The sequence below is a fragment of the Gopherus flavomarginatus genome, chromosome 4 (assembly GCF_025201925.1).
Source record: "Gopherus flavomarginatus isolate rGopFla2 chromosome 4, rGopFla2.mat.asm, whole genome shotgun sequence".
Taxonomy (NCBI): Eukaryota; Metazoa; Chordata; order Testudines; family Testudinidae; genus Gopherus; species Gopherus flavomarginatus.
Window position 1 is genome coordinate 132190802 of NC_066620.1, and position 12077 is coordinate 132202878.

The window sequence follows — 12077 nt, forward strand, 5'->3', positions numbered from 1 at the left end:
TTCCAGGCCAATGGGAGCTGCTGGAAGCGGTGGCCAGTACGTCCCTGAGCCCATGACACTTCCTGCAGCCCCCATTGGCCTGGAGCAGCGAACCGCAGCCAGAGGGAGCCACGATCAGCCAAATCTGTGGATGGGCAGGTAAACAAACTGGCCCAGCCCACCAGGGGCTTTCCCTAAACAAGTGGCATCCCAAGTTTGGGAAACACTGCCTTAGAGTCTCCCTACTGGGTTGGTGCACAGGGGAGCAGAAAGTGCACAAAGCATGTATCTGCATGCAATAACAGGGTAATTTCAGTCCTGAGTGCAAGGACACCTCCAGCCAGGTGAATATCCACAGAAGCATTAGCCTCCCCAAGTGGGCAAGGAACCATGGTCCTTCTCCTACATCAGTGAAACAGAGCTGGCTAAGTGCACCAGGGAGCCTATATACCTTATACCAGGCTGGCTCAGGTACTGCAGCTGCAGTCCCCCTGCAGATAATGCACACAGGTAGCTCTTGCTGAGGCAATTCAGCACCATCTTCAATGCAGGACTGAGTATTAATGGCTCAATCAGTCTCTTCAAGGGAGGCATTCACTGTGCATTGGGGGAACTATCTTATGGATGACATGATCCACATACATTTACATGGGGAATCCTGCAGGATTTGGATGTGGAAAGCTGATTTCTTGAGAGCAGCCATATTCCTGGTCCTGTCCTTTCATAGATTCATAGATTGTAAGGCCAGAAAGGACCGTTGTGATCATCTCCTCTGATCTCCTGTGTAGCACAAGCAATAGAACTGTCCCCAGATAATTCCTGCAGAAGATCTTTTAGAAATACATCTACTCTTGATTTAAAAATTGTCAGCAATGAAGAATCCACTACAAGCCTTGGAAAATTGTTCTACTGGTTAATTAGTTTCACCGTTAATTTTTTTTCCCCTATTTCCAGTCTGAATTTGTCTACGTTCAACTTCTAGCCGTTGGATCACGTTAAACCTTTCTCTCCTAGATTCAAGAGCCCATTATTCAATATTCGTTCCTCATATAGGTACTTACAGACTGGAATCAAGTCACCCATTAGTTTTTCCTTTGTTAAACTAAATAGATTGAGTTCCTTGACTCTATCACTTTAAGGCCTGTTTTCTAATCCTTTAATCATTTGCGTCGCTCTTCTCTGAATGCTGTCCAATTTACCAACACCCTCCTTGAATTGTGGGCACCAAAACTGGATAAGTATCAGAGGGGTAGCCGTGTTAGTCTGGATCTGTAAAAGCAGCAAAGAGTCCTGTGGCACCTTATAGACTAACAGACGTTTTGGAGCATGAGCTTTCGTGGGTGAATACCCACTTGGTCGGATGCAAAACTGGATAAAGTATTCCAGCAGTGGTTGCATCAGAGCCTAATATAGAGGCAAAATAACCTCTCTACTCCTACTCAAGATTTTCTTGTTTATGCATCCTAGGACCACATTAGCTCTTTTGGCTTCAGCATCACATTGGGAGCTCATATTCAGCTGATTATCCACAATGACCCCTAAGGCTTTTTCAGAGTCACCGCTTCCCAGGATACAGTCACCAGGGCCGGCGTTTCCATTTAGGGTGCCAGGATTATTGGGGGGTGGCATTTTGCCGGGGGGCAGCAGGCGGCTCCAGTTGACCTGCCGCAGACATGCCTGTGGACGGTCCGCTGGTCCTCCTGCAGGCACGCCTGTGGCAGCTCCATTGGAGCTGCGGGAGCACCGCGCGGGGCGGCAAAATGGCCGTGCACCTAGGCCACCAAAAACACTGGCACCAGTCCTGACAGTCACCCATCCTGAAAGTATAACCTACTTTCTTTGTTCCTGCATGTATACATTTAGCCATCTTAAAATGCATATTGTTTGCACTCAGTTTACCAAATGATCTTAATTGCTTTGAATAAATGACCTGTTCTCTTCATTATTTACCACTCCCCCAATTTTTGTGTCATCTGCAAACTTCATTAGTGATTATTTTATGTTTTCTTCCAGTATTGATAAAATGTTAAATAGTATAGGGCCAAGAATGGATTCCTGCAGGACCCCACTGTGAACAGACCCGTTCAATGACAATTCCCCAGTTACAATTACATTTTGACACCTATCATAGAATCATAGAATATCAGGGTTGGAAGAGACCTCAGAAGGTCATCTAGTCCAACCCCCTGCTCAAAGCAGGACTAATCCCCAACTAAGTCATCCCAGCCAGGGCTTTGTCAAGCCGAGCCTTAAAAACCTCTAAAGATGGAGATTCCACCACCTCCCTAGGTAACGCATTTCAGTGCTTCACCACCCTTCTAATAAAATAGTGTTTCTTAATATCCAACCTAGACCTCCCCCACTTCAACTTGAGACCATTGCTTCTTGTTCTGTCATCTGCCACCGTGGAGATCAGCTGAGCTCCATCCTCTTTGGAACCCTCCTTCAGATAGTTGAAGGCTGCTGTCAAATCTCCCCCTCACTCTTCTCTTCTGCAGATTAAATAACCCCAGTTCCCTCAGCCTCTCCTTGTAAATCATGTGCCCCAGTCCCCTAATAATTTCCATTGCCTTCCGCTGGACTCTCTCCAATTTGTCCACCTCCTTTCTGTAGTGAGGGGACCAAAACTGGATGCAATACTCCAGGTGTGGCCTCACCAGTGCCGAATAGAGGAGAATAATCACTTTCCTCGATCTGCTGGCAATGCTCCTACTAATGCAGCCCAATATGCTGTTGGCCTTCTTGGCAACAAGGGCACACTGCTGACTCATATCCAGCTTCTCATCCGCTGTAATCCCCAAGTCCTTTTCTGCAGAACTGCTGCTTAGCCAGTTGGTCCCCAACCTGTAGCAGTGCATGGGATTCTTCCATCCTAAGTGCAGGACTCTGCACCTGTCCTTGTTGAACCTCATCAGATTTCTTTTTGCCCAATCTTCTAATTTGTCTAGGTCACTCTGAACCCTATCCCTACCCTCCAAAGTATCTACCTTTCCCCCCAGCTTAGTGTCATCTGCAAACTTGCTGAGGGTGCAATTCATCCCATCATCCAGGTCATTAATAAAGATGTTGAACAAAATCGGCCCCAGGATCCACCCCTGGGGCACTACGCTTGATACTGGCTGCCAGCTAGACATCGAGCCATTGATCACTACATGTTAAGCCCAACAGTTTAGCCAGCTTTCTATCCACCTTATAGTCCATTCATCCAACCCATATTTCTTTAACTTGCTGGCAAGAATACTGTGGGAGACTGTATCAAAAGCTTTGCTAAAGTCAAGATATATCACATCCACCGTTTTCCCCATATCCACAGAGCCAGTTATCTCATCACAGAAGGCAATCAGGTTGGTCAGGCATGACTTGCCCTTGGTAAATCCATATTAACTATTCCTGATCACCTTCCTCTCCTCTAAGTGCTTCAAAATGGATTCCTTGAGGACCTGCTCCATGATTTTGCTGGGGACTGAAGTGAGGCTGACTGGTTGGTAGTTCCCTGGGTTCTCTTTCTTCCCTTTTTTAAATATAGGCACTATATTTGCCTTTTTCCAATCATCTGGGACCTCCCCCGATCACCACAAATTTTCAAAGATAATGAACAATGGCTCTGCCATCATATCAGCCAACTCCCTCAGCACCCTCGGATGCATTAGATCTGGACTCATGGGCTTGTGCATGTCCAGCTTTTCTAAATAATCCTATCAGTTAGCTAGCTTTTAATCCATTTAATGTGTGCCAGGTTAATTTTATATCATTCTAGTTTTTTAATAAAAATGTCATGTGACACCAGGACACACACCTTACAGAAGTCTACGTATATTACATCAATACTATTACCTCCATCAGCCAAACTTGTAATCTCATCAAAAAAAGATATCAGGTTAGTCTTACAGGATGTTTTCTATGAACCCATGTTGATTTGCATTAATTACCTTAACTTCCTTTAGTTCATTATAATTGGGTCTGGTATCAGCCACTCCATTATCTTGTCCAGGATCACTGTCAGGTGTACAGCCTATAAGTACCCAGATCATCCCACTTGCCCTTTTTAAAAACTGCACAATGTTAGCTTTTTTCCAGTCTTTTGGAACTTCCCCAGTGTTCCAAGACTTATTGAAAATCAGCTTTAATGGCCCAACCATCTTCTCAGCCAGTTCTTTTAAAACTCTTGGATGTTCAGGACCTGCTGATTTAAAAATCTCTAACTTTAGTAGCTTCTGTTTAACATCCTCCAGAGATACTAGTGGAGTGGAAAGAGTGTTATCTTCTGTCTTTTCTCTGCCACTAGTCAAATGAACATTCAGATGTTCCTCATTTGCCAGTGTGTAACTTCCAAAATACATCCCACCAGCTCTTGAAAATGGTAAAAGAAGCGAGTGCTCTGCAAGCCGTTTGCCACAAACCAAAGGTGATGTTTTGAAGCCTCTGGTCTCACTGGTTTTGAGCTATGAAATGACAAAAACTGTCAGGAGAATTTGAAAATCTGGGGAAATGCCTCCTGTTCCAATCTCTGTGTTTCAAAATTGGCTGGGGCAATTCATCTCGGATTTGGTCAAAAACCTCTCTTCTGCCCAACTCACCTCACAAACCATTCTGAAATCAGGAGCAGAAAGGAGTAAAAAAATCCAGGTACTATCTTTCTGTATTATCATCTTGTAGAAAACCTTACAGAAATATTTGCACGTGCAAAACGCTTGGCACAAATGAAGGCTTTAAAATTTATATGTGTGCAGAAAAAAGTCTTAGTTGTTTTTTTTTCCTTCTGAAGACCAGCTCTCAAGGCACATCAATTTCAAAGAATTTTAGCAGAGTCAGAAAACAGATCCTATAATGTGTATGTATAATCCATTTAAATGCACTTAAAAAGAGCAAATAATGTTTGTCATTTCACAGGCATAGTGACTGGATACAAGGTGATTTTGATGTTAGGTAGTAAAATGTGTATCTACATCTTGGAACAAATTGCCAGATAATCAGCTTGTTTGGTTGTGTTCCATGCCATTGAACCACATGGAATAACATTTCATGTTTTTAGCAGCAAGCATAAGTGAGAGTACTCTTGTGCTGCCAATGCTGTCTGACTTCTGTACTATCTCACAGGAACACAGGCCTTGTCATGTTTCATTGCTTAACTGATACTGAAAATTGTACTGAGGAACAACTAAATTGCTGACTCCATTAAGTATCTGTCAGGCTGCTTTGCCACAAAGGCTTCTGCTGCTTCCTTATTCCTATTTCAGACTTTTCTCATTTCCCAAAGGATGTAGTCTAATAAGATGATAAAGTCGCTCCACCCCCACTCCCACCCCCTTTGTGGGTACCAGGAAAGAGAGCATAGTAAATATGTAATTATTTTGCAAATCCAAGTGATCTGAACAATATTTATGGTACCTTGCCTTGGCAGCACAAAAGCATTTACCACATCTTCTTTCTAGGCTAGCTTTAATGTTCACGAACTTTTTCCCCCTGTCTTATCTGAATTCTGCAGAATGTTTAGTAGTTTTTGTATTAACATGTTTTTTGCAAAAAATATGGCAGAATCTCAAATGCTATGGGTGAGATCCCACTAGAGAGAGTTAATCTCTATCTATTAGACAGATTAGGAGCTGGTCCTGCAGGGAGAACCCTACATTTAAGCCATGCTCAAAATGAAGCTTAGGTTGAGATTTAAGTTAACAATAAACGTAAACCCCAGGAAGAGGATGAGTTTTTGTTGAGAGAAGGGCGTGCATACCTAACGTGCAGTCTAACAGATCTCTTTACAGATATTAAGCCAAGTCATCCCATCCTACGTTAGACCACCACTTTAAAACACCCAGAGTGAATTGATGTTAATACCCATAGGCGTGCGCAGGGGGTGTGCCCAGGCACACCCAAGGCCCTGAGCAGTACCGGCAGGTTTACAATGGCAGCACAGGCGCCCTGGTGCCGGGCCCATGCTCAACAGGGGCCCATCAGCTGGCCAGGCGCTGCACTTCACTTGCTCTGCCAGCTGAGGGCCCACCGCAGGCCAGCTCCTCTCCAGCCCCTCCCCTGTGCTTCGCTCAGCTGTCCGGCTAGCCCAGGTATCTCCGCCCCGTCCCCTCCACTCACTTGCTCCTCCGCTGGCTTGGAGGCTCTCTGGAGTCACGTCCCACAGGGGTCTGCCTGCCCTACTCCCCAGCGTGGCTCCGGCTTGTCTTGCTCAGCCTGCCACCTCCTGGGGCTGAGCCACCCGGGACCAGTGCAGGGGCCAGGTCATTCTCGGCCAGCATGCAGGGGGTGGCGTTCATCTGGGGCCTTAGGCAAGATGGTTCTGAGGGAGCCCGGCTGGACAGGCCCCTCTGCTCTCACTTAGATCCCTCACCGACCCCAGTTGTGATACTGGCTCAGCCCAGGCAAGGCAAATAGCCCCCACCCAACAGGCCAGTGAGTGTGGCTGGGGGGAGTGGGTCTCTGGGGGTAGCGCTGGGCAGTGGGGGTCTGTGTGGGGCACTCCTTGGCCCCAGGGGGAATGAAAAGAGCCCAGTTCCTCTGCCTGCAGCATTCTTTGCTTCCCTGCAGAAAGTGAAGGAGAAATGGGGGTGTGAGATTGGGAATATTCACGGCATAGTTTGGGGGCATTTCCCCCACAAATAGAGGTGAGGGGTAGGGGCCACATGGGGTGCAAGGTCACATGCCACTTCCCTCCCTTCCCCCCCATTTCTGTGAACGCAGAGGTGCTGTGCAGCCCCTCTGAAAAAAGGAGGTGCTGCTCAGCTCCCTGGACTTTGCAGCTGGACACCACTTTCTGGGTCCTAGTGCTGGTTGAGCTCCCTTCTGTGTTCTGGGAGCCATCCTTCATTTTGTACAACAGTGAGGTGTGGGGCAGGGCAAGGCAGGGGGAAAGAGGCAGTGGGGAAAGAAGGGGGTGGGATGTGGAGGAGAGGGAGTGGTGGGGACAGGGCATGGGATGGGGAAGAGAAGGGGATAGGTGAAGCAGGGGCAGGAGGAAAGAGGCAGTTTGGGAAGGAAGGGGGTGGGATGGGGAGGAGATGGAGTGGTGGGGAAGGTGCATGTGATGGGGAAGAAAACGGGATAAGGGAAGTGGGGGCCCAGCGTGCAGATCCCCTTGGCAGCAGCTGGGGCCCCCTGTTAAGCGGACCCATCAAACCCTCACTCTGACAAGCCCCACCTCCCCTGCATCTGTACCACCCTGATGAGCCCCTGCAGACACCCTCCCCACTCTGCCCCAACCAGCTACACCTAGACCTCCACCCAAATGAACCCCACCTCCCTTGCACCCAGACGCCCCCCGCTAAGTTCCAACCACTTTCACTTGGTCCCCCCTGCAGGCTCCAACTGTCCCTGCACCTGGAATCTCCCTGTATATCCAGATCCCCCACTGAGCTGCCTGCACCCAGACTGCCCCACACAGAACCCTCTTACGCCCGCGCGCCCAGGCCCGCCCAGCCAATCGCCGCCTCCCCAGTGATACATGTGACCTTTGCTGACTTACATCAGTCATAGCGCTCTTCCTCCACTGTACTCCAGCTTGGTTGGTGCTCTCTACGCCCGCCCCGTAAGTGCCATCACGTCATTTGTCAAGGGGATGTCCAAGGGGTGAGATTTGGTGGGACTCTGTTCTGAGCAGAGGCATGGTAAGGGGACCAGGCTGGGCCGGGGGGGGGCATGTTGGATATGGGCCAGAGGGTCTCGGGGGCAGTCAAGGGATGGGGAATGAGGGTGTTGGATAGGGCATGGGAGTCCCACAGGGCCTGTCAGGGGCAGGGCTGTGGAGAGAGGTCAGGGCAGTCAGGGGCCGGGGGATTGGCTGGGCCAGGGATTTGGGGGTGGGGGTCTGTTGGGACGAGGGTGTGGAGAGGGGTCAGGGCAGGCAGGGAGCAGGGGGAGTTGGATGGGTCAGGAGTTCTGGGGTCCTGTCAGGGGGCAGGGAGCAGTTGGATAGGCATAGGAGTCCCGGGGGTCTGTGTGGGGGCAGGGGTGTGGATAAGGGTCGGGGCAGTCAGGGAACAGGGGCAGTTACAGTGTGGGGGTCTCAGGAGGAGGCAGTCACGGGGCAGGAAGTGGGAGGGAGTGGATGGGGGCAAGGCTAGGGTGGGGCTCCTTGGGTACACACCCTAATGAAATGTGCTGCACACGCCTCTGTTAATACCTACTGTATCTGATGCTCTAAATGAGGCCTGATTCCTTTCTTCCTTATACATTTATAAATAATGTCATATTTTATAGCAGCCCTGAAGACAGAGTGGCATCAGGGATGAATTTGGCTTCAAGTAACAGAAATGTACCTTAGAAATTTAGTAAAATACTAATAATATAATTAATACTTGTTTGATCTAAAAGTGACATTTTGCTCATCCTTAGGCTGCATGAACTGCTCAATTTTGGAGCCATCATAAGAATGAATTTATGAGATCACTATCTCGACTTTTTTTGCCACAGCATCTCTGTAATATTTGTGCACCTGATATATTTTGCCTTGTCCAATTTTATAAACAAAGAACCTTTTGTTTGCAATGTCTTAATTCCAACAGCCAAATCAGACAAGTCATAAACAGAAGCCCTGTTCTATCTATCTCTGATTTTTCTTCAATTTTCTATTCTTTTGCTTCCTAAAGAGTCTCTTTCTTACTTGACTTGCGTAAAAATAATCAAGGAAATTTATTAATAGTTAATTGTCATGCTTTACGTCCAGTGTTTCTTTTTAGGTTGAAAGAGAATGGCTGCCAGGTGTATGCTAGACGAATTGAAGATCTGTGGGAACTACATAGCAAATATGACATAGTTGTCAACTGTTCAGGCATTGGATCCAGAGAACTCATGGGTGACTTGGAGATACACCCTGTCAGAGGCCAAGTACTCAAGGTCGATGCTCCTTGGGTGAATCACTTCATCCGGGATGGGGATGGTTTAACTTATATCTATCCAGGAATACACAATGTAACATTAGGTGGGACAAGGCAAAAGGACAACTGGAGCTTGTCCCCAGATCCTAGAAGTAGCAAAGATATATTTGACAGATGTTGTGCTCTTGAACCCTCACTTCAGAGAGCCCAGGACGTAAAGGTGAGGGTGGGTCTGAGGCCATCCAGGTTAGCTGTGAGACTGCAGAAAGAGATACTGGTCCATGATGGGAAAAAACTGCCCGTGGTCCACAACTATGGACATGGTTCAGGTGGCTTTTCAGTGCACAGGGGCACTGCTAAAGAGGCTGCTCGACTGGTGGCAGAATGCATTGCTGCTCTGGAAGGCTCCTCTTTGAAGGCAAAGTTATAATCACTGGGGCCTCCTTTTCAGTTATTGGTTGGCTATTATAAATCTACTGGTAATACCTTTGGAATGTTATTCTATAAGCAATGGTAGAAGCTACGTGCCACATTCTGAACTGTAGCCAAGTGCTTGTTTTGTGAAAAATGTTTGCCCACAAGTGATAGGGTGTTTGTTTTATTTTTCTGTGAGAGTTCATTCAAGAGTATAATGATTGTCTAGTTTCACCCACATAGCTGTTGTTGGGGCATTTGATGCACTGGGTGATGTAAGACCCAAGGATCTTGAAAGGTGTGCTGTGGGAGGTACAGATTCGATAGAGACAGTTTTATGTCTGTTTACAACAATGTGTAACTCCAAAAACCTCCTTTGTCCTATGACTGTGGAAGTGTTAATGGACCATTTCATTTTGAATGGCATGCATTAATTCCTGTGTTTAACTATCTGTTCCACCTTGCATTTAGATGTGACACTCTGATTACCTTTTACAGACCTGAATAAAACCTCTCTGCGTAGCTTGAAAGCTTGTCTCTATCTCTTCCACCAACAGAAGTTGGTCCAATAAAAGATATCTTCTCACCCACCTTGTCTCTTTCATATCCTGGGACCAACAGGGCTATAACACTGCAAAACAACAACAATGGGTAATTTTATATGGTCAGATGAAAGATACATTCTCTGATAGATCCTATCCAGAGGTTGGCCAAAGCACAACCACCCTTCACTATGCTATATACATAATGAAAAACACCTACTGATAAATTTGCTGTTCCAAACTCTTCCTTTTCATTGTCTTCTCTGTTCACTTTTTTTTATTGCAAAACATCCTTCCTCTTACCAGCATATAACTGCAGTCTGTGATAGTCACTGCAGTTGGATTCAGACATGCAGGTACCCAGCATGAGCAGCACAGAAAATCCCTAAGGACAAGGATTTTACAGAAAATCCTATAGCTGTGATTATTTCTATCTAATATACTTAGGGTTAATACTTTGCGCATCACTGGGTAGCTGGTACTATGTTAAGTAACAGAGTTTCTGTACTGTAAACAGCAGTAGGACATTGTACATCAGCAGGATCTAGATTTTGATATTGGAAATAAAACATTGTTCAGTGGGTTTGAATTACATTTGCAAATGGCTGTTTCCTCTTTGGAGCTGAAACCTGCATGCACAAAAATGTTCTCCTGAAAAGTGCCAGACTGAGCAGCCTCAGCCTAGATAGTAAAGTCCCTTCTTTACCTTTATAGAATACTTCAGCACAGGCAGCAAGCAATACAGTGGACTCAGCATCGCTTTAAATCTGTGAAGTGAGATTAGATAGGTTCCTAATTATGATATGCTTGAATCCAGTTTGTGGGAGAAATTCCACAGCCTGTGTGTGCAGGGATTCAGGCTAGATGGTTGTGGTGGTCCCTTTGTAGAATCACATGGGACTTTTCAGACTTTCTGAAGATTATATTTTTCTCTGACCTAGAATGTTGTCAGCCATACCCTCACAGGTATACAAGGGGTGGGGCATCACCAGTCTGTCAGTGAGATATAAGAACAAACTGAAGTGAGAGCCATAGGTGCCAACTCCGTGGGTGCTCCAGTGCTGGAGCAACCATGGGGAAAAAATGGTGGATGCTCAGCACTCACCACCAGCCCCCCTATCAGCTCCTTTCACTGGCTCCCAGCAGCTCCTGTCTGCCAATGGCCCCACGGATCAGTGCCTCCTCCTTCCTCCCCGCACCTACCACGTTCTGCAGATAAGTTTAACGGCATGCAGGAGGTGCGGGAGGATGAGAGGAGGCAGGGTGGGGTTGGGGGAAGGGGTGGTATGGGGGTGGGAAGAGGGGTCAGAGATGGGAAGAGGCATGGCAGGGGTGCAGGTTTGTGGGAAGTGGAGCAGGGGCAGGGTCTGGGATGGAGGGGGGGGTCAAGCACCCCCCAGGAACACAGGAACTCGGTGCCTTTGCTGAAAGCCTACCTGTGATATTGTGAATCTTGTGTAATTGTGAAAGTGTACTTGTGTTTTAAGACTTTAAGAGTGTTAGTAGCAACTAAAGTAATAAAAGGACATAATTTAATGAGACCAGAAAAATCTATGAAACCCCTAGCAACATAACATAAAAGAAATACTGTTGTTACTTCTTTTGCTATGCATCAGAGAGGTAGCCATGTTAGTCTGTATCCACAAAAAACAAGGACTCCAGTGGCACCTTAAAGACTAAGATTTATTTGGGCATAAGCTTTCATGAGTAAAAAAAAAGTCCCACTTCTTCAGATGCATGGAGTGAAAATTATTTACAGATACAGGCGTAAATATACTGCACTTGAAGAGAAGGGAGTTACCTTACATGTGGAGAACCAGTGTTTACAAGGCCAATTCAATCAGGATGGATTGTGGTCCACTCCTAATAATTGATGAGGAGGTGTCAATACCAAGAGGAAAAATTGCTTTTTTAGTAAGCCAGCCACTCTCAATCCCTAGTCAAGCCCAAATTAATAGTGTTCAGTTTGCAAATGAATTGTAGCTCTGAAGTGTCTCTTTGAAGTCTGTTTTTGACTTTTTTTTGTTGAAGGATGGCTACTTTTAAATCTGTTATTGAATGTCTAGGAAGACTAAAGACTGGAGAACACTTTACTCTTATGTAGAGACTGTCCAGTTTGGCCAATGTACATGGCAGAGGGCACTGCTGGAACATGATGGCATATATCACATTAGTAGATGTGCAGGTGAATGAGCCCATGATTGTGTGTGTGTGTGGGGGGGGGTGATGTTGTTGGGTCCTCCGATGGTGTCGCTAGAGTATATATGGGGACAGAGCAGGCAACGGGATTTGTTACAGGGATTGGTTCCTGGGTTAG

General features: G+C 46.6%; 1 protein-coding gene across 3 annotated transcripts in view; it reads left to right on the top strand.

Annotated features, from left to right (window-relative positions):
* The window catches only part of DDO (D-aspartate oxidase), a 29216-nt gene extending 19412 nt beyond the window's left edge, over window positions 1-9804 (top strand). For all 3 annotated transcript variants that reach the window (XM_050951423.1, XM_050951422.1, XM_050951425.1), the window contains one exon: window positions 8667-9804. In XM_050951423.1, coding sequence (XP_050807380.1) covers window positions 8667-9234 — 568 coding nt within the window. In that variant the 3' untranslated portion in view covers window positions 9235-9804. The remainder of the gene's footprint in view (window positions 1-8666) is intronic.
* Window positions 9805-12077: the final 2273 nt, after the last annotated feature.